This window comes from Bombina bombina, chromosome 4 (assembly GCF_027579735.1).
Source record: "Bombina bombina isolate aBomBom1 chromosome 4, aBomBom1.pri, whole genome shotgun sequence".
NCBI classification, from domain to species: domain Eukaryota; kingdom Metazoa; phylum Chordata; class Amphibia; order Anura; family Bombinatoridae; genus Bombina; species Bombina bombina.
Window position 1 is genome coordinate 753732499 of NC_069502.1, and position 21252 is coordinate 753753750.

Below are 21252 nucleotides of genomic sequence, written 5' to 3' on the forward strand. Positions count from 1 at the left end.
ACTATGGTATTCAGGAGTTGGTATTTGTAACATTAACATTTTCCTTTTGACATTATGACAGTAAATCCTGACTAAATACTTTGAAGTATTTTTTTTTAAATTGTCAGTGAGTGTAGCAGAATAAAAACTATTAGGCACAAAAATAAGTGTAATAAAGACATATTTATTTTCATTCTAGTGACTTAAAATCAAAAGGAGGGACAGAATGATCAATAATTAATAGAAAGACTTGTTACAAGCTTGTTCGGTTAAAATATAATATATAATTTATAACACAATACAGTACTTATCTTCTTGAGTGTTTTGTTTTTTTAAATAAAGTTTATCTTAGGGCTGTTAAGCTTTTGTACATTCTTCAGTTACGGATGGCACTTGTAATGGCACTCAATTGACACAATGTTCAAGTACAGTAATCTAAAAGCTTGGGAGTTTTATCTGAATGATAATATAATTCTAGGACATCCACTTGTACTATATTCTTCTAATCAGACCTATAGTATAAAATTAAATTGAGAGCGATAATTTGCACAACAGTCTCTTGATGTCCATTTGAATAGCACCATCTTGAATCCTATGTGTCATATTTTATAGGAGTATTTTTTTTTTCATTGTTGCATGTAAAAGAGAGTAGTTTAAATTATATTTCATGATTTTTGTATTTTATTTTATAAAATAGATGTTTCTGTACTGATTTTTTTTAAGCTTGTGAGGTTTGTCACTGTCCAAACATACAAATCTTGGAGTTCTGCTTATCAGTCAGTGAGTAGTCAAGCAGTTATTTTAAATACTGTTCTTCATCTTCTGCACATTTTAAATTTCCATCATTCTTTCATACAGGGCTGCTCAGAAATTAAACCTCTCATCCAAAAAGAAGAAACAGAGAACTACGACTTCCTTAGTTTCTGAGCCACCACTTTTTTCTACCAGCTTTTGTGGGATTCTCCAGACGTGCCCACCTCCTGCACCTCCATGTCTGCTAAGAGCTGTAAACAAAGTCAAAGATACACCAGGTCTTGGAAAGGTAAGGTCATGTTTTTCATATCTCTAGATATATTGAGGCTTTTTAAAAAGATATATATATATATATTTCCAGTAAAAAAGATGCACATTTCGGGGATCTTCAGCTTTGATCCCCGAAAAGTCAATCAAATAAACATGGACACTGTTTGTCTTAAATCCCTGAGAGTGCATCTTTTTTGCTGGACATATTCATTACATATTTACACCAGGTTGCTGACTATTTGAGGGAGGATTAGTTTTATTTTGGATTATATATATTTATATATATATATATATATACTTTCCTCATGTGTCTGCACTCACAATTCCTTTTTTGGACATCCACCAGGGTGCAAAGTCAAAGTTTCATTAGTAGTTCAAGCAGGGGCTGCACTCACTGGGTTTCGATAAATCAAATATTATTTATTGCATGGTGACTTTTCGGGTTCGCAGACCCCTTCCTCAGACCAGACAGTGTATAGTGATAACAGTGCAACTTAAATATACTTAGCCCCACCCCCAACAAATTCAAAAAATTGCGCCAAAATCTGTAATCATGACAACAGTCGTTGCCTAGTTACTAATATAAACAGAGCACAGTGTATTTACAACTGCAGGTATATAAAACATCAAGTGCTTTTCCAATGCAGTTAAATGTAAAAACAGTAAGAAGAAACATCCCTTGGAATATAACTATCTCCAGATGTCTCAAAAATGTGAAGTTCAAAATATTTACATTATTCAATCACCACTGTGTTTAAACATATAGTGTATTTTGTGTCACAATATTACTTTATCATCAAGCAGTCCATATAGTGGTATTTTGTATTGTCATCAGGTAACAAAGCTTAAACAAAAAGTAATGAGCGTTGCATATCATCTAGCACCTATCACCTATTATAAAGTTACGCAAACTGCATATGGTAAAGACATGTGGCATATTCATTCAAAGTGTAAAACGCAACACAGCTCATTGTAATTATCATACATTCAATAAATGTGAGTCAGCTCCTAATCGTACAATAATTCAGATCGTAAGATCAATATCGTGTTGGATTAAATATATATAGTGTGCTTACTTGTAGGCTTCTGTGCTATATGTTCTATGCTCTGTTAGTTACATAAGTTTCAGTGAGCCCACACAGTGTTTAGAAGTTAACATCAAAGGCTAAAGTACTTGTTCACTAAGCCGTCTGACTCAATCATGGTATAGGATTGCATAGCAACGTAGTGTCACCTGCCGTTTATGCACATGCCCATTGCTAAGAATACGCCCATTGTAATGGATCACGCATGGCTAATTAGCATATTTCCTTATGTTAGCCGTAGGAGATAATAGTTAGTATATGATACATCACTGATAGAGGCTAGTTACCATAACAAGACCTGTGTATTATAATAAAGCTATCATGGCTTACTTAGTTATACATATATATAAAAAATATATTAAAAAATAGCTCAAACTTGGCAATAGATATGTTATAGAGTCATACCATGTTGTGTCAGGCAAGATATCTTAACCATAGTCGTTATCAGAAGGAGCTGGATTAGATCATGTGTGTTAGTTGGTCTGCCAAGCTAACAAGTATCCTGTTATCACATCAGAATCTACTGTCAATATTTGTTGTATGCATAATATAGCAAGTGGCAAATCAGAGTTAATATATTGGATTCATTATCCGGCAACCGGCAAAAGGCAATCAGGGTATCTCAGTTAGGAAAAGTATACAATCAATTAGGTTCCACATATTACCTTGTGCCTGGCCCATGAATGAGCCAAAAAGACCAGACCTCATTATTTAATTCATTGGTCAAGTGATTAACAAATGGCAATCAAGGTGTGATTGTTGTTTGGTTGTCTATGGTAACTGATGTTCCAAGTACTCATCCATCAGTAGTCAGTCTCATCACACATATGTCCAAAAACCTTGATCCAAGATGTCATGTGTATATAGTCAACCAGCATAGATACTGATGTTCCACCTATCGTATATCCCATTATTGCATGGAATTAGCAAAAGTATGGTGCCAAAAATATAGGTTATATAACATCAAGAGTAATCGGTGGTACTCACCTATGTTTGGGAATTTACATCAAGTATCAGAGGAAGAAGTACCAATCATTGGACATGTTTAGGCCATGGGGATGGAGGGTGCCAAGTTTTTTATATCCAACGTTATTCAAGTCTTAAGAGAGCCTTGTCTCTATCACCCCCTCGTTTCAAAGGAGGGACATGGTCAATAGGTATGAACCTCAGGTCAGTTACCCTGTGTTTGGCTGTAAGAAAATGTCTGGCCATTGGGTCTCATTGTGCAGGCTTACTCCAGAGAGGGAGGAACTGAGACCTTGCTGTATGTATGAATGTATATCTGGCAGAAACAAGAGACTGAACAAGTGGGCTTGCAAAGGGTATTAATGATCAGAAGATGCTACTCCCCTCACACCAGACTGCTTGAGAAAGGCTGTTCAAACAGCTGAAACACGTAGCAGAAAGTTTCAGAAAGTATCACACTGAAGTGAAAGGAAACAGAGTTACTGCATCATCCAATCTGTCAAGACGCCAGTACACACCCCCAGAAGTCACATGATCGGTGTGAGAGTCACAGAAGCTGAAACGCCTTGAAACTACTCACACTGCTAGACATGGAGGTAGGGCACAGAAGGGCTGGGCAATAGTATACGGTATTGGGAAGAAGGTACCGTTTTCTAAAAAGCAATTACCGATAATTTGCAAAAAAAAAGCCAAGGTTTGGATTTTAGCTCACTACAGAAGTATTAGAACAATATACAAGCTCTCCTCTGTTCTAAATTGAAACACAGCTCCCTACAAACTTAGAAAGTAACATCTGCATAAGTGTGCATAGACACATTTATCATTGGAGTTTGTTCTTGTCCATAAATGTTTTAATTTTGAGATAAGTGTATTTTTTAGGAATGTTGTAGAAAGTGTTTTACTACATGCTATGAACGATCATTCTAGGTATAGTTAGGTATACTTACTTTCTATGAATTGTGAGTCTTTATGAATTATGAGTACTAATTGTCTATTTTTATGAATTTGATGAATGTTATGGTAAAATTTTATACTATTAGAACTATTAAATCCTATCGATTTTATTCCCTTTACTGAGTGTGTATGTGTGTTTGTGAGTGTGTGTAGCATAACTCTGAGCTAAAAAAACAACTAGCACATTATGCCTCAGAGAATGACATTTTGACATTGGTGTACCATTCTAGAACCCCAATTCCAAAAAAGTTGGGACAGTATGAAAAATGTAAAAAAATAAAATAAAAAAAAAGTAGTCTTTTGAAAATTCAATTAACCAGTATTATATTGAAAACACATTATTAATGCATCATTTGATGTTTTACTTTGTGAATTTAATGTATTTTTGAAAATATACACTCATTTCAAATCTGATGAGGTGATGTAAAAACAGGTGAGGCAGTTGTGTAATCAAAGTAAATAAGGAGCCTCCAAAAAAGGCCTAGTCCTTCAAGAGCAAGGATGGGTCGAGGCTCGCCAATCTAAAAACAGATGCGTTAGTGAATAATCCAACACTTTGAGAACAACATTCCCCAAGAACAAAACAAAACGGTAGGATTTTGGGCATTTCACCTTCTACAGTACACAATATAATTAAAAGATTCAAGGAATACGGTCAAAAGGCAAGGTCGAAAACCACTTCTGAATGCGCGTGATCTCCGATCCCTCAGTTGTCACTATCTCAAAAACTGTAATGAGTCTGTAATGGATATCCTGACATGGGTTTGATAATACTTTAGTAAACCTTTATCAGTCAACACCATTCGCTTCTGCATCCACAGATGCAATTTAAGGCTTTACTTTGCAAAGCAGAAGCCATACAACAACACTGTCCAGAAGAGCTGCCAACGTCTCTGGGTATAGTCTCATCTGAGATAGACAGTAGCACAGTGGATTTGTGTTTTTTGGTCCGACGAGTCAACATTTCAAATCAGCCATCGTGTTCTCCGGGCCAAAGAGGAAAAGGATCATCCAAGCTGTTATCAGCTTCAGGTCCAAAAGTCAGCATCTGTCATGGTATGGGGGTGTCAGTGCCCATGGCATGGGTAACTTGCACCTCTGCAAGGACACTTTTAATGCAGAATGATTTGTATTCATTTTGGAGCAACATATGCTGCCATCCAGATGTCGTCTTTTCCCGGGATGTCCCTGCATTTTCCAGCAGGACAACGCAAACCATATTCTGCCTGGATTACAAGCTCATGGTTGTATAAACAGAGAGTGCAGGTACTAGACCTGTCTCTGATTAAGAATGTGTAACGCATTATAAAACACAAAATAAGGCAAAAAAGGCCCCGCACAGTTGCGCAGCTGAAGACATGGATAATGGATGAATGAGAGGAAATTCTGCTTGCTTACTTTAACCAACTGGTGTCTTCAGTGCCTAAACGCTTAATAAGTGTTATTAAAAGAAATGGTGATGTCACACGGTGGTAAACAGTCGACTGTCCCAACTTTTTTGGAGTGTGTAGAAGTCATCAGATTTTAAATGAGTGTATATTTTCAAAAATATATTAAATTCACAAAGTAAAACATCAAATAACGTGTTAATAATGTGTTTTCAATATAGTACAGGGTGAATTAAATTTTCAAACGACTTTTTTTGTTTTTTAATTTTCCATACTGTCCCAACTTTTTCAGAAATGGGGTTGTAACAGCATAATAATATGTCAGAATGAAGAAGTGCTACATTTGCTTTTTTTAGTAGCAGAAGAGTATTACAGTCTCTCATTCTCTTCTGAAAGGAACAACCATTTTTTTTATATACAATTCCTCAAAGTATGCATTTCTAACCTTCATTATACTTTATTCAAATTTGTGTTGGTGAGCTTTTGTACATTTTCAAGATGTCTTTTATTCAGCCTTGTGCTACAGCAGGGTGTGACATTCGCCACATTTAGGAGCCAGACAGAAAGCTGAGGAGCCAGTTACACATTGTCTTTATGAGATAGTGTCCTATAAGTATTTTGTTTTTAGTAGTCCGTTAACGGTTTCTATATGAATAAAAATGACATGATGGCCTTAAAACTTAAAGAAACACACCCTTTTGTCTTTATAAAACTACGACACAAAGGGATACTGTCAGATCTTACATGCTCCAGAAAGCCTTATTGGTACTTCCCATTATTTTTAACTTCAGATACACCTGCTAATAATTACCAATTGATAACACAAGGGATCATTTCAATGTTAACCCTTCATTACCTAAACCACACAAGAGTAATTATTTAGGTACATGAAGAATAATCCATAAAATTAGGAGCCAAGCCAGCTGTAAATTGTAGAAGCCATAGCACTCTTGATACTGGGATTGTCAACCTCTATAGTATAGTATTTTTTAAAGGTATAGATCAGTTATGGCAAATCTTGGCATTCCAGATGTTTCAGAACTACATTTTCCATGATGCTTAGGCACTCTGAAGTCTGGTCAAGCATCATGGGAAATGTAGTTCTGAAACATCTGGAGTACCAACGTTCACCATCACTAGTATATATAATTACAGCCTGACAATTTGATTTGTATTTGTCAGTGGGGGTTTTTGGCCAAAGCAAATGCTCCAGACAGCGAATACCTGCCAGCAGAGATATAAATTGCAGTTAGGCAGTTCCTCTTATATTACTCTGCAGACCATACAAGCTGTGAAAGGATTAGCACATTCTCTGTGCTGGATAAGCTAAATCTTATGATATGCTTTATAAAGTGTATTATGAATGATTTTTGTGTTGTAAATTCATGTTAGTCTCCAGTTAAGATGACATTCGTTATGTCTATTTTATTAGTTGAAATGATCAGTTTGTTTAATATAAAAAAAAAAATTATGGAAACAAAGTCTTTAACTCACAGTTTGTCAACAACTAGTTTGCAACTTGTCCATACAAAATAGATGGGATATAAAACAGTCTGTTTAATTGTTGTAACAAATAAGCAGTGGCTTATATTTAATATAAATCATTGCAATATGTATTATTCATAAAAGTATTTTATTTCCTTTTTTGTTTAAACGTAATTTGTACAATGCCCATTACTTCCTGTCACAGCCCCACAAGGACACTAGAGTCAGTTTCTTGGCCATGATCAGAAGAGGCAGAATACAGGCAGTGGCTACACTGAGAGTTTCTAAGTGCTCATTTTGCAAGAAACAAAACAAGTCAGTTGTTTGCTGTTTTTTTAAGCACAATCTGTTTTTAGTTATGTTAAGTTTGATTTAAAGGGATAGTCTAGTCAAAATTAAACTTTAATGATGGCTACATTTATACACCAATGAGTAAGCTCTACCCAGGCGCTGAACCAAAGATTGGCCAGCTCATAGGCTTACATTCTTGGTTTTTCAAATAAAGATACTAAGAGAATGAAGAAAATTGATAATAGGAGTAAATTAGAAGGTTGCATAAAATTGCATGCTCTGTCTGAATCATGAAAGTTTAATTTTGACTAGACTATCCCTACATCATATATATATATATATACACTAGAGGAGCAGTTTCATATTTTTTGAAGGATAGTGAGATGAAGTGGATTAGGAAGACAAAAGGTGTAAAGAATAAGAGAGAGAAAAAGAGGGAATAAGAGGAGAAAAGGGGGTGAGAAAAAGGTGATGATAAATTTAGAAAGAAATCTGTAAGGTATAGAAGAAAAAAAGGGGGGGGGTCACATTTTAAGGACAAGAGTAATGAGGAAATGAAAGACAGGATGAGGAATAGTCAAGCTAGGAATAAAGGCCAGAAAGATAAATGAAGTGAATGACAAAATGTATAATGAGGAGTGTGACAGAAGGAGGGGTGAAGAATAACACAGAAAGACTAATGATAGATCAGAAAGGCAAAGGTGTAAAAAATGAGAATGATAAATGATGCTTAAAATATTTCACTGTCTTTAGCAACAGCTATAGATAGATTTTATTACTACCCAACAGTTTAAATTTACTTTTATAATAAATGTAAATTTAATGAGTTGATCATAATTTATATTCCCAGATTTTACATTAAACAAGTAGTACAAGCAAAAAAAAAATAGAAATAGTCCGTCTTTTCAAAAATGTGCCATGATTCAGATTAACAAAAAAAATACATAGATACATAGGCCTCTAGTTATTAAGGTCTGTCGGACCTGATCCGACAGTGCGGATCAGGTCCGACAGACCTCGCTGAATAAGGCGAGCAATACGCTCGCCGTATTCAGCATTGCACCGGAAGCTCACAAGAGCTGCTGGTGCAACGCCGCCCCCTTCAGACTCGCGGCCAATCGGCCGCCAGCAGGGGGATGTCAATCAACCCGATCATACTCGATCGGGTTGATTTCCGGCGTTGTCTGTCCGCCTGCTGAGACAGGCGGTTGTGACCGCTGCTTCATAACTGATGTTTCTGGCGAGTCTGCAGGCTCGCCAGAAACACGGGGCATCAAGCGCTATTCGGAGCTTGATACATATGCCCCATAGACTCACTAGTGGAGATAGACAGATGTCTGTTTACTAAACTTTAAAGGGCTATTAAATACAGTAGATTTACACAATCAACAAGTGTATAATAAAAAAGACAATCCAATAGCACTTACTCTGATTTTTAAATGAACAGTAGACTCTTTTTTTCTGACAACTTTCAAAATTCCCTTCCATTTGCCACCCTCCTGTATCAGGTGACAGCCATCAGCAAATCAGACGCATATATGTATGCATTGTGCACATGCTCATTAGAAGCTGATGCCTCAGAAAGTATGCATATGTAAAGATTGTGCACAGTTTTATAATAGACATGCTCTATCTGAATTATAAAATGTACTCTTGACTATAGTGTCCCTTTAAAAGGACAGTCAACTCCAAAATGTTTATTGTTTAAAAAAATAGATAATCCCTTTATTACCTATTTCCAAGTCTTGCATAACCAACATGGTTATATTAATATACTTTTAACCTCTGTGATAACCTTGTATCTAAGCCTTTTGACAGCCCACTGATGACATGGCTATTTATTTATTGTCTATTGACTTGCATTTTACCCAATAAGTGCAGTGTCAGCCACAACTCCATGGGAGAGAGTACAATGTTATCTACAAAGCCCACATGGATTAGCAGTCTCTTGTTGTGAAAAGCAAATAAAAAAGCATGTGATTAGAGGCTGCCTGTAGTAGCTTAGAAACAGGAAGACATTTAGAGGTTTAAATGTTATAAAGTATGTTAATATAACAATGTTGGTTGTGCAAAGCTGGGGAATGGGTAGTAAAGGCATTGTCTATCTTTTTAAACAATAACAATTTTGGTGTTGACTGTCCCTTTAAGCAATAGAATGACTGTTCCTTTTAACATCTGTTGCCACATTCAGAATTTTTTATAGGACAAATGTTGACATCTGAATATGATTTTAATATTGGAATGTTACATTCAGCATTCAATATTTTTATTTGATATAAAGAAATTGCCATTTTTTTGCTAAAAAAGAAAGTTGAATGTTAAACAAACATCAATTTAAAGTGAATAAATAGGGGCCTATTTATTAAAGGTCTTGCGGACCTGATCCAACAGTGCGGATCAGATCCGCAAGACCTCGCTGAATGCGGAGAGCAATACGATCTCCGCATTTAACATTGCACCAGCAGCTCACAAGAGCTGCTGGTGCAACGCCGCCCCCTGCTGACTCGCGGACAATGGGCCGCCAGCAGGGAGCTGTCAATCAACCCGATCGTACTCGATCGGGTTGATTTCCGGCGATTCCTGTCCGTCTGCTCAGAGCAGGCGGACAGAGTTATGGAGCAGCGGTCTTTAGACCGATGCGTCATAACTTGTGTTTCTGGCGAGTCTGAAGATTCGCCAGAAACACGGGCCCACAAGCTCCGTAAGGCGTTTGATAAATGGGCCCCATAGTTATTTTTTAATGAATGTGCCAAAAATATTTTTACATCATTACTCTTTAGAATGCAAGGAAGAAAATAACAAAAAAATAAAAATAAAAAATGTATCTCCACAATAAATTAGATTAAAAAAAACTGGAATAACCATGATCTAAAAAAAATATTTATCTAGGAAAAAATATGAAATAAGAAATGACCCAAAGGTTAATTCACATAAGACTGATAAAGAGTATCATGAAAAAAGTATTAGTATAAAAATACATATTGTTACTCATACATCAAAGTTTTAGTTCAATGTTGACTACATTTATTTCAGCTAAGCCTGAAAAATAATATAATTTGGCAGTGACATGAAAAATCCTTTTGCCTGACTGGGAGCAGTTCCAAGATTTAAATACTACAGTATTATAGCTATATAAATCATATCAGCTGTGATCGTTGCTTATAATTAACTTAGTTACAGTCATTTTAGTTGGTCAGGATTTAAGCCTTTGGGTTGTTATTTAGCAACATTCCTTAGGCTTATTAATATTATCATGTATGTAAATAACTAAAAAAAACAAAAACGGCAAAACCATGGATCCTCTTAAGCAGAGCATTTAGTAATTACAGGATGCATAACAGGCAAACAGTGGATATTCTAAAGTTTGGATGGCTTCTTAGACAAGTACCTCCTCACAGCAACAACTCTTAGACGAATTAGAACAGTTTAACTGTGCTGATGAAGGATTACTCAAGTCAAAACTAAACTTTCATGATTTAGATAGAGCATGCAATTCTAAACAACTTTCAAATTTATTTCCATTAACAAATTGTGCACAGTCTTTTTATAGTTACACTTTTTGAGTCACCAGCGCCTACTGAGCATGTGCAAGAATTCACAGAATGTACGTATATGCATTTGTGATTGGCTGATGGATGTCACATGTTACAGGGGGAGTGGAAATAGACATAACTGAAATTTGTCCGAAAAAAAAAAATCTACAACTCAATTGAAGTTCAGACTAAGTTCTATTGCATTGTGTTTTTATTATGCATTTGTTGATTATGCAAATCTTCTCCTATTAGTAGAGAAGGACACACCTCCACTAACAGGGAAACAAAAAAGTAGTCTAATTGGGCCCTGGAACATCCATAAAAAATGTTTAATAGTTTTAAAATGCCTCCTTTTTGGTTTAACAAAAAATGATGGGTGTAAATGCTCCGACTCCGAGTATGGTAAAAATGATTGTTTCCATATATTTTAGCATAACAGACTTCTGGTATAATAATTACTTGTGTGTTAAGTTAACTTATTTTTCTAACTTCTGTAGCAGCCAGCAGCAGTTAACACTCAGTCAATTGAATAGCTGTTAACTTTGGCAAATGTATAGGATTCATTCTAAACAGGGAAATTATATTGGAATTACAATAAAACTATAAAAACTTATGTTGCATGCTACAATTTTTTATATTAAATCATTTTATTGGTCAAACAAGAAGATCTATATTATTTAAAGTGGGGATTGTAGAGGTGTGTTCTTCAAAAATTAACAGTACATAAAAAAATACACCAGTAATGGACTGGCATGGGTTAATAGATTAAAAAACAAACAAAACAAAAAAATGATGCAACTATGCTTATATAGACTATTCATAGAACATATTTAGTTACCAGTAAAATAGCAAAGCTTTAACTGAATTTTTTTTTATAAATGGATAAAACAGATTAGATTTTTTTCAAACAAATTTGAACTGCTCTTCCATTAAAAGGGTATTTAGGACAAAGGGACATTGAAGTCAACCTTGTATACATTATTTAATTATGCTTGCACAGTTTACAAGATTTTGCAAACAAGAAGTGGCTCAGGAATACACTGGCCAATCAGAAAGAGCTTGTGTTTTAATTTAAACCAATCACTGTTTAGAATGTTGGAGACAATTTTAAAAGGTATATTACAGCAGGTAAATATAATATGGAGATAATTTCATAGTTACACATTCTATTGGCTTCTAGATATAAGAAATATGGAAGGATATAATATTTAACCCCTTAAGGACCAGCGACGTACCCTGTATGTCGTTGGCCTTTTTTTGGAACTTGATTGGACATACAGTGTACATTGTGGTCATTAAGGGGTTAAAAAAATAAAACAAAATGCAAACTTAGAAAATAGTGATTCATTTCTACAAAGTATATTGAATGTTGTAATTGTTGGTTATTTATTACTGTATGCCAAAATCTGAAGACTTCTTTCTATCAAAAGCATGAAGGGTGTTAAAAAGGTACTGCTTATTTAAAACAAAAAATAAAAAGTGAATTTATAGAATTTCGTGGAACTGAATATCTAAGAGATAATGTTGCATCTCTACTATCTAAAACTGGTCATTGACATTTCTTTTCTAAGGTAAATTATTAATGAAATGATTGAAATCCAGACAGTTATAACAAAGGATCTACCGAACAGCTAAAGAAGGGAAATGCTTAAAATCCATCCTTTTTACGGTTCCTTGATGACCTGAATTGAGAAACCCTACACTAAATCATAAATGATCCACACTGTATTGAATAGGCTACATGTGGCAGAATAGCACTTTAGCAGAGCTGTGCCTCTGTGTAGAGATATCTGGATTAAAGGGACACTGAACCCAATTTTTTTCTATCATGATTCAGATAGAGCATGCAATTTTAAGCAACTTTCTAATTTACTTCTATTATCAAATTCTTTTCATCCTCTTCATATCTTTATTTGAAATGCAAGAATGTAAGTTTAGATGCCGGCCCATTTTTGGTGAACACATTGTGTTGTTCTTGCTGATTGGTGGGTAAATTCACCTACCAATAAACAAATGCTTTCCATGGTTTCTGAACCAAAAAATAGCTTAGATGCCTTCTTTTTCAAATAAAGAAAGCAAGAGAACGAAGAAAAATTGATAATAGGAGTAAATTAGAAAGTTGTTTAAAATGGCATGCTCTATCTGAATCACGAAAGAAAAAAATTTGGGTTCAGTGTCCCTTTAAGTTTATATTCATTAGCTATATGGAAGGGGCCTCCCACTGAGATATATGTGTTATCTTCTGAAGCTAGCCCATTAAAACAAGAGGGAGCTTTCCAGATCTTAGTGGATAGGAAATGTAGGAATTTGTTTTAAAGGTCAATATAAGTATAACATATAAAATAATAAGTAAATATAGTAGATTTGCATAATCAACAAATGCATGATAAAAAGATAATGCAATAGAACTTAGTCTGAACTGTTATGGGTGTTATGTTTATACACCACATGAAACATGAACTTCAAATGGCTAGTAAAAAAAATTCTGACAAATTTCAAAGTTATGGCTTTTTCCACTCCTCCTGTACCATGAGCCGATCACAAATGCATCACAAATGCATATACGTTGCATATATTCTGCAAATTCTTACACATGCTCAGTAGGAGCTGGTGACTCAAAGAGTGTCCACATTTTGCTAATTGAAGTAAATTAGAAAGTTGTTTAAATTGCATTGCATGCTCTATCTGAATCATGAAAGTTTAATTATGACCTGAGTGTCCCTTTAAATTATTCTTACTCTTGTAAAAAAACATAGTGCTTTTCCCACAGTCCCCAAGATGCCAGGTTGCAGCATTTTGAAAACCTAGGTTATAGATTTTGTTTTTGGCCTCTGTAGGGAGTGTGGTACAAAGCATTTTTTACACAAAAGCAAACTATATTGGGAGAGTTTTAAAGTCTTAGCAGATCTTGGCCATTGTAAGCTAAAAAATAATAATTTTACAATGATATTTTATGAATAGTAATATCCTTAAAGGGACAATGAAGTCAAAATTAAGCTTTAATTTATTTGGATAGATCATGAAGTTTTAAACAACTTTCCAGTGTACTTCTTTGATCAATTTCGCTTAGTTCTTTTGGTATCCTTTCTTAAAGAATAGTCCTAGGTGAGCTCAGGAGTGTGCATGTGTCTTTAAAACACAAGAATATATTGGGCCACACAATCAGCACGTCTTTAGCCATCTGGCAGCAGTGCTATCAGCATTGTTTATAGCGATGTTATACATAATTACAAACACTGCTGTCATAGACTGCTATAGACACACGCACACTCTTGTGCTCCTTTCAGCCTACCTAGATTTACTCTTCAATAAAAGATACCAAGAGAACAAATCAAATTTGATAACAACAGTAAATTGGACAGTTGTTTCAAATTGCATGCTCTATCTGAATCATGAATGTTTAAATTTGACTTTACTGTCCCTTTAAGCTGTTCATCGCAACCCTTTTTCAGTACTAGAAACCAAATGAAAGACCCGTATTTAAACATGTCAATATATATATTATTATTTTTACGCAAAACCTTTATCAACTGAATCTATCATTGGCTGATATGAACAACTCCCACTTCTCTTCTGATGGGGACTGATACAACACTGCACGCCTGACAGGAAACTGTTTTATTTATGGCAGAAATCATGCATTAAAAAGAGGGGGAGAAAAAGATTATACATTTTTCCTAATTTTAATAAAGAAACAAAATCAAACTGCAGTATCCCTTTAACCCCTTGGCTATCAAAGATGGCTGCAATGCCTTATTACACAATGGCTAACAGAGGGTTAATCTTTAATTTAAACCTTTGACTTACCCTCAGCGTTTGCTACCTTTCTCTGTCTGATCCCATTAACAATTTACACTTTAAGTGACAAGCTTAATGTATAGTTTTAAAAGCCACTCACACACTGACTAATGACCCAATGCCGAATATTGATTAAGCCACCAGCTCATATTCTTTTTCTCCTCGTTTTCTTTTTTTTTTTTATTATCATACCTTCTTTTTTTTTTAAATTATCACTGCATTCTTATTTTACGGTGAAGAATCATCAAGCTGTTGAAAATGGTTTTCCTGCACTCAATTGATTTCTCTTCAACCCTATAAACGCAGTGGCTCAGGTGCTCCTCGTTCCCAGTGGAGTTTATAGCCAATTATCCACCCCCATAATTTAGCCGGTGGTGCGATACCGTATCCTGGAATAAATGCCTGAGCACTAAACCCAGCACTGATGGAATGAAGCTCTGTTATATAAAATGAGGTTATAGGTCACACTGTGCTCGGTCTTCTTCCCTATGTGACCTTATTACATTATATCTATAAAAGTGTTCTCTGACTGGCATGGAAATACACTTTGCTGTGACAATCCTGCCAGAACATCAGACTTAATTTAACAATAAGACCCAATTTTAAGAGACTTTTCAACTTAATTCTCTTACCGAATTTACTTATGTTATTGACTCACTAGATGTGTTCAGCTAGCTCCAAGTAATGCATTGCTGCTCTGGAGCTGGCTTTAACTATGTGTTTAAAGGGACAATGAACCCACATTTTTTTCTTTCGTGATTCAGATAGAGCGTGCAATTTTAAGCAACTTTCTAATTTACTCCTATTATCACATTTTCTTCGTTCTCTTGTTATCTTTATTTGAAAAAGAAGGCATCTAAGCTAAGGAGCCAGCTAATTATTGGTTCAGAACTCTGGACAGCACTTGTTGATTGGTGGGTGAATTTATCTACCAATCAGCAAGAACAACCCAGGTTGTTCACCAAAAATGGGTCGCATCTAAACGTACATTCTTGCTTTTCAAATAAAGATACCAAGAGAACGAAGAAAAATTGATAATAGGAGTAAATTAGAAAGTCGCTTGAAATTGCATGCTCTATCTGAATCACGAAATAAAAAAAATTTGGTTCAGTGTCCCTTTAACCATTTTACAGTGTTAAACACATAGAGGCAATCACAATCCTTTAGAATAGTTTATCAAATGATTTATCTACAAAAAAATCATTACAGATTTTTTTTTAAATGATTTATTATTTATCATATGATTTTATAATGTAGTACATTATTATTATTTTTTTTTATGGAATTGCATTTAATGACCCTCAAAGCAATAAGGAGCTAGATCCAGGCAAATGCCTGTTATTTTAGCACACTCTTCCTATCTTAATAATAATGCTGAATATAAACAGAAAAGATAGAGAGAAAGGTCACTTACAAGTTTTATGAGTTCAACTTACAGTACTTGTCTTTGTTGTTGAATCTCACGATTTGTTAAAAAGAGACACTCAAGTCAAAATAAACTTTTATGATTCAGAAAAGCATGCAGTTTGTTAAAAAGAGACACAAGTCAAAATAAACTTTTATGATTCAGAAAGAGCATGCAGTTTGTTAAAAAGAGACACAAGTCAAAATAAACTTTTATGATTCAGAAAGAGCATGCAGTTTTAAGACACTTTCCAATTTACTTCATTATCAAATTTTGCACAGTCTTTTTATATTCACACTTTCTGGAGAACAAGATCCTACTGAGCATGTGCACAAGCACACAGGGTATAGGTATACTAGTCTGTGATTGGCTAATGTCTGTCACATGATACAAGGGGCTGGAAAATGTGAGAAAAAATACGTCAGAAAAAAAAATCTACTGCTTATTTGAAATTCAGAGTAGGTGTTAAATCATTGTCTTTTTATAATGCACCCACGTGTTAATTATGCAATTCTACTGCATTGAGTGGTCCTTTAACCAAATAACAACAGTACAGACCCTTTATTTTGCTCAGGGTTATTTTAGATGTTATAGCTTTGAAGGTGCATAATCCCTTGTTCCTTGTGATCTTTTTCTTTAATATTATATTTAAAAAAAAAATTTGTAAGCCACCTTTGATTTCAGTATGTGGTACATTAATTAATTTACTGCAGAATCATTTTCACAGACACTCGAGTGTAATGTATTGTCATGTTAGACAACCTTATGCATAGCAAGGTCCTCAATGTTTAAACTATTCATCACTATCTGACTTTGATTATTTCTGTCCTATGCTGATGTCAGTTTTGGAATTTATTCTAAGTCCCATGAGACTGAGCCACTTATTCACCAAGCGTTGCGTATGTTTTTATAATGCAATACTTTGCTTCCACTAGAGATATATCAGAAAAGAACACAGTAACTGTAGGTTCAATAATACAAACGTATGTCTAATTATGTTTAGTGGACAAAAATTGTTTATGTAAGATTTATGCTTAGTTAGAAATCTTCTCTCCTCAATGTTGCTAACTTATTAGGTGCTGATTATTAAGGATATGCATTCAGCAGTTTTGTGAGGAAAAAATGGGAAAGGATGCGGAAGCCAGCGGCATTCGACTCTTTTCTGAGCCGGATTTCTTCTTGTGAAAGTGCAAGACACTAAGGCCCCAATTTATCAAAGGTGTTGCGGACCTGATCCGACACTGCGGATCAGGTCCGCAACACCTCGCTAAATGCGGAGAGCAATACGCTCTCCGCATTTAACATTGCACCAGCAGCTTACAAGAGCTGCTGGTGCAACGCCGCCCCCTGCTAACTCGCCGCCAGCAGGGAGGTGTCAATCGTATTCGATCGGGTTGATTTCCGGCGATTCCTGTCCACCTGCTCAGAGCAGGCGGACAGGGTTATGGAGCAACGGTCTTTAGACCGCTGCTTCATAAATTGTGTTTCTGGCGAGTCTGAAGACTCGCCAGAAACACGGCCCTTCAAGCTCCGTACGGAGCTTGATAAATGGGCCTGTATGATATGTGCAAATCCAGATCTTAGTGTGTTGCACTTTCACAAGAAGAAATCAGACTTCGAAAAGAGCTGAATACCACTGGCGGCCGCCATCTTCCCCATTTGTTTTCTATAAAACTGCTGAATGCAAAGCCCTATTGATTATCTTAAAGGGATAGTAAACACCAAAAATAGTATTGTTTTAAAAGATAAGTTATCCCTTTATTTACCATTCCCCAGTTTTGCATAACGAACACTGTTATAGAAATATACTTTTTACCTCTGTAATTACCTTGTATCTAAGCTACTGCTGACTGCCTCCTTATCTCAGATCTTTTGACAGACTTGCATTTCAGGCAATTAGTGTTGACTCTTAAATGACTTCACGTGCGTGAGCACAATTTTATCTTTATGAAACACATGAACTAACACCCTCAAGCTGTGGAAAACTGTCAAATGCATTCAGATAAGAGGCAGCCTTCAAGGGTTTAGAAATTAGCATATGAGCCTACATAGGTTTAGCTTTCAACTAAGAATAACAAAAGAACAAAGCAAATTTGATGATAAAAGTAAAGTTGTTTAAAATGACATGCCCTATCTGAATCATGAAAGTTTAACTTGGACTTAACTATCTGTTTAATGGCACCATACTAGGGTAAAAATAAAATAAAATGTTCAAAGGGGTTAAACATATAACCAAAGTTGCAATGCATGCCTGCTCCTAAATGGTTCACCAGATGTATTATTTGAAGGTATATCAAATAAGGTATATCTTATATATTTGAAGGTATCACAACCTGACTATCCTTTGCAGGTGTTAACCCCTTAACCCAATATGACGTATATATATGTCATTAGGTACTTTGCCTTTTGAACTGCATGACGTATATATACACGTTAGAGCTGAAAGAAGCTCCAGCAGTCTCGGCTGTACAGTTACAGCGGAGAGCTGGAGTTCCTGAGCTTCAGGCATCTGCCACATATGGAACTAGAGTGAGATCGGTTCTCTGGTTCCATATGAAGGAAGATGCCAGATCATTAGAAACGGTGACACTGTGTGTGTCAACATCTGTAACGATCAGGGACGCCACTAGAAATTTTGGGGGCCCTGACTTAACCATTGATCACACCCCCCTCCCGGGAAATGTTGTAAACGTAGTAACACACAAACACAGAAACACACTCATACACACACTCACACATAAGGATTCACATACAAACACTCTAGCAAACACACAAACACACTCAGACACAGACACCCAAACAGACATTTAGCACTTGTTTACATTGATCTGACAAGTAATGAGGTAGACTACAGTTTTGTCAAAAAAAGGAGATTTACAAAACAAAATATGGAGTTCTTATTATCTTTTTGTCAAGGAAGATGTCAACTAAATGATGACAACAGTATGCAGTGACTGAAAGGAAGGGCCCTGAACTGCCTAAACAATAATTTAAAGGTTAAATGGTGGATTGGTGACTTCCGGAAAGGTCTCATTAGTCTCAAAGTCTGTAAAAAGATGTGAATCATTAGTAGTAAGGTCAAAATGTCCTAAAAAGGAACAGACAAGGGACACACACACACAAACTTGCACATACAAACAAGGAAACACCGACAGAGACAGCCTCAGAAAACACACAAAGACATACACACACACACACAGACACCCACAGAAAATACACAAAGACATAGACACAGAGAGAGACAACCACATAAAACACACAAATACATACATACACACACACCCTCACTGAGACATCCACAGAAAACACACAAAGACATCCACACACTCTCACAGAGACACCCACAGAAAATGACATACGCACACACCCTCACAGAGACATCCACAGGAAACACAGACATACATACACACACCCACCCTCACAGATAGATTCACAGAAAACACACAAAGACATACACACACACACACCCTGACAGAGGCATCCAGAGAAAACACATAAAGACATACATACACACACCCTCACAGAGACACCCATAGAAAAAAGCACAAAGACATACGCACACACCCTTACAGACATCCACAGAAAATGCACAAAGACATACACACCCACCCTCACAGAGAGACCCACAGAAATAAAATACATACATACACACTAATGGAGACACAAACAAAAGCACAAAGACATAAACACAGACACCCACAGAAACACTCACAGGAGGTAAAATTTCTGCACATTGCATCACCTAAATCAACAGTGTGTGACATGCATGATAAAAAAATTGCAGAAATTAAGAGATCACTTTTTAAAGAATCATATTTGTAAATGTGCAAACAAAAATAATTCTGTTAATTCAAAATTATACATTAATTATCTGGGTAGATGGCTAGGTGAAGAAAAGTACTTTTGAAAGGTTGGCATATGTTTGTTTTTCCCCATTTTTCCCAACCAAGAGCACCACTTCAAATATGGTGTTCCAATGTTCCCATCTGTCAGCTGTACTTATGGATTTTGAAAATGCTGTACTCTATATGGTCTTGGTGGAACCATAAGCTGTGGTACTCAGTCTCATACCATTAGATCTGGTTAAATGGAGGATTTAGGCTTGTTTGCATGTATTTCAAAATTAAGTCATCTGTACTGTAAACTGAACAGTGTTAAGTTAACCTGTCTCATTTCGAACACTGAGCAATCTTAGTCTGAGAGTATAACATTTTATGCAGATGTAAAAATCTTAGATAAAATGCCTCCTTGCATCTGGAAAGTCCTTGCATAAAGGGGCAGTAAACTGGAATATAATGAAAATATATATTTTAATAAAAAAAAACTCATATCTGCCAAAAGGGCACCTACCATTTGTGTATTGAGGAGGAAACATTTTTGCATGGCTTTAAATATAGAATTTCTACAGCATTGTCAAATAATCATAAAAACACTGCTGCATATTGCTAAAAATGTGTTTTTATGGACCCCTGGCCCCACCATACAACTACTACCACACTGAAGTTACAATCCAAAATTGCACAAAGAAATAAAAAACATTTACTAAGTAAGTCCTACCTCCTCTGCAAATGAAAGTGATCTGCCGTCTGACTCAGGCACACCCTGTACAAACTTAAGTGCCAAGTCTGTCTCACACTGTGTATAGTGGTTTAGTGCACACTCAGAAATCCTCTCAAATGCTAATGCTTTACTCCTTGTAATAACATTTCCCACGCTCAATAGCACTCTGCTGTAGTACAAATATTAGTTGTTCTTGCCTCATGGGGCCCCTGACAGGAGTCACCCCTGTCACCCCCTGATGGCCCTGGTAACGATACTACTGATACTGGCGGGAGGTGTGGGAGGGAAACTGGGAGGCAGGTGGGCGGTCCAGCAGTGGAGGGAGGTGGGAGGGAAAGGGAGTGGGATGCCCCTACACTGCAGAAAAATAAAGGGAGAGGGAAGTATGGGGATCTACACTACAGAAAAATGTGGGGAGGGGGTGTTCCCTAACTAACAATCGCCGGAGGGGGGGTGGTGGGGAATACTACACTACAGACAATGATAAAAAAAATAATATATATATAAATGTATGTGTATTTTTTAGGTAGTTCTAAAGATGGCCGCAAGTAGTGGGAGGGTTAGAGAGCGTTGAGAAGGATCACTACACTGCAGAAAAAATAATAATAATAATGAAAACAACAACAACCACCTAAACTGCATGCTGTCAGACTGTCTGCCAACACCTATGATGGGGGTGACTAGAGGGGGGTGAGGGAGAGAAAAGAGCTGTTAGGTAGGGATCAGGGGATGGGAAGTGTCAGGAGGGAGGGTATTCTCTACATAAAAGCTAAAATTAACCTTAC

General features: G+C 36.0%; 1 protein-coding gene across 1 annotated transcript in view; it reads left to right on the plus strand.

Moving 5' to 3' along the window:
* Nucleotides 1-21252, plus strand: part of KIF26B (kinesin family member 26B) — a 559622-nt gene that overhangs the window by 372275 nt on the left and 166095 nt on the right. The window contains exon 5 of the mRNA XM_053711042.1: nucleotides 838-1021. Within this exon, the coding sequence (XP_053567017.1) occupies nucleotides 838-1021 (184 nt within the window). The remainder of the gene's footprint in view (nucleotides 1-837; nucleotides 1022-21252) is intronic.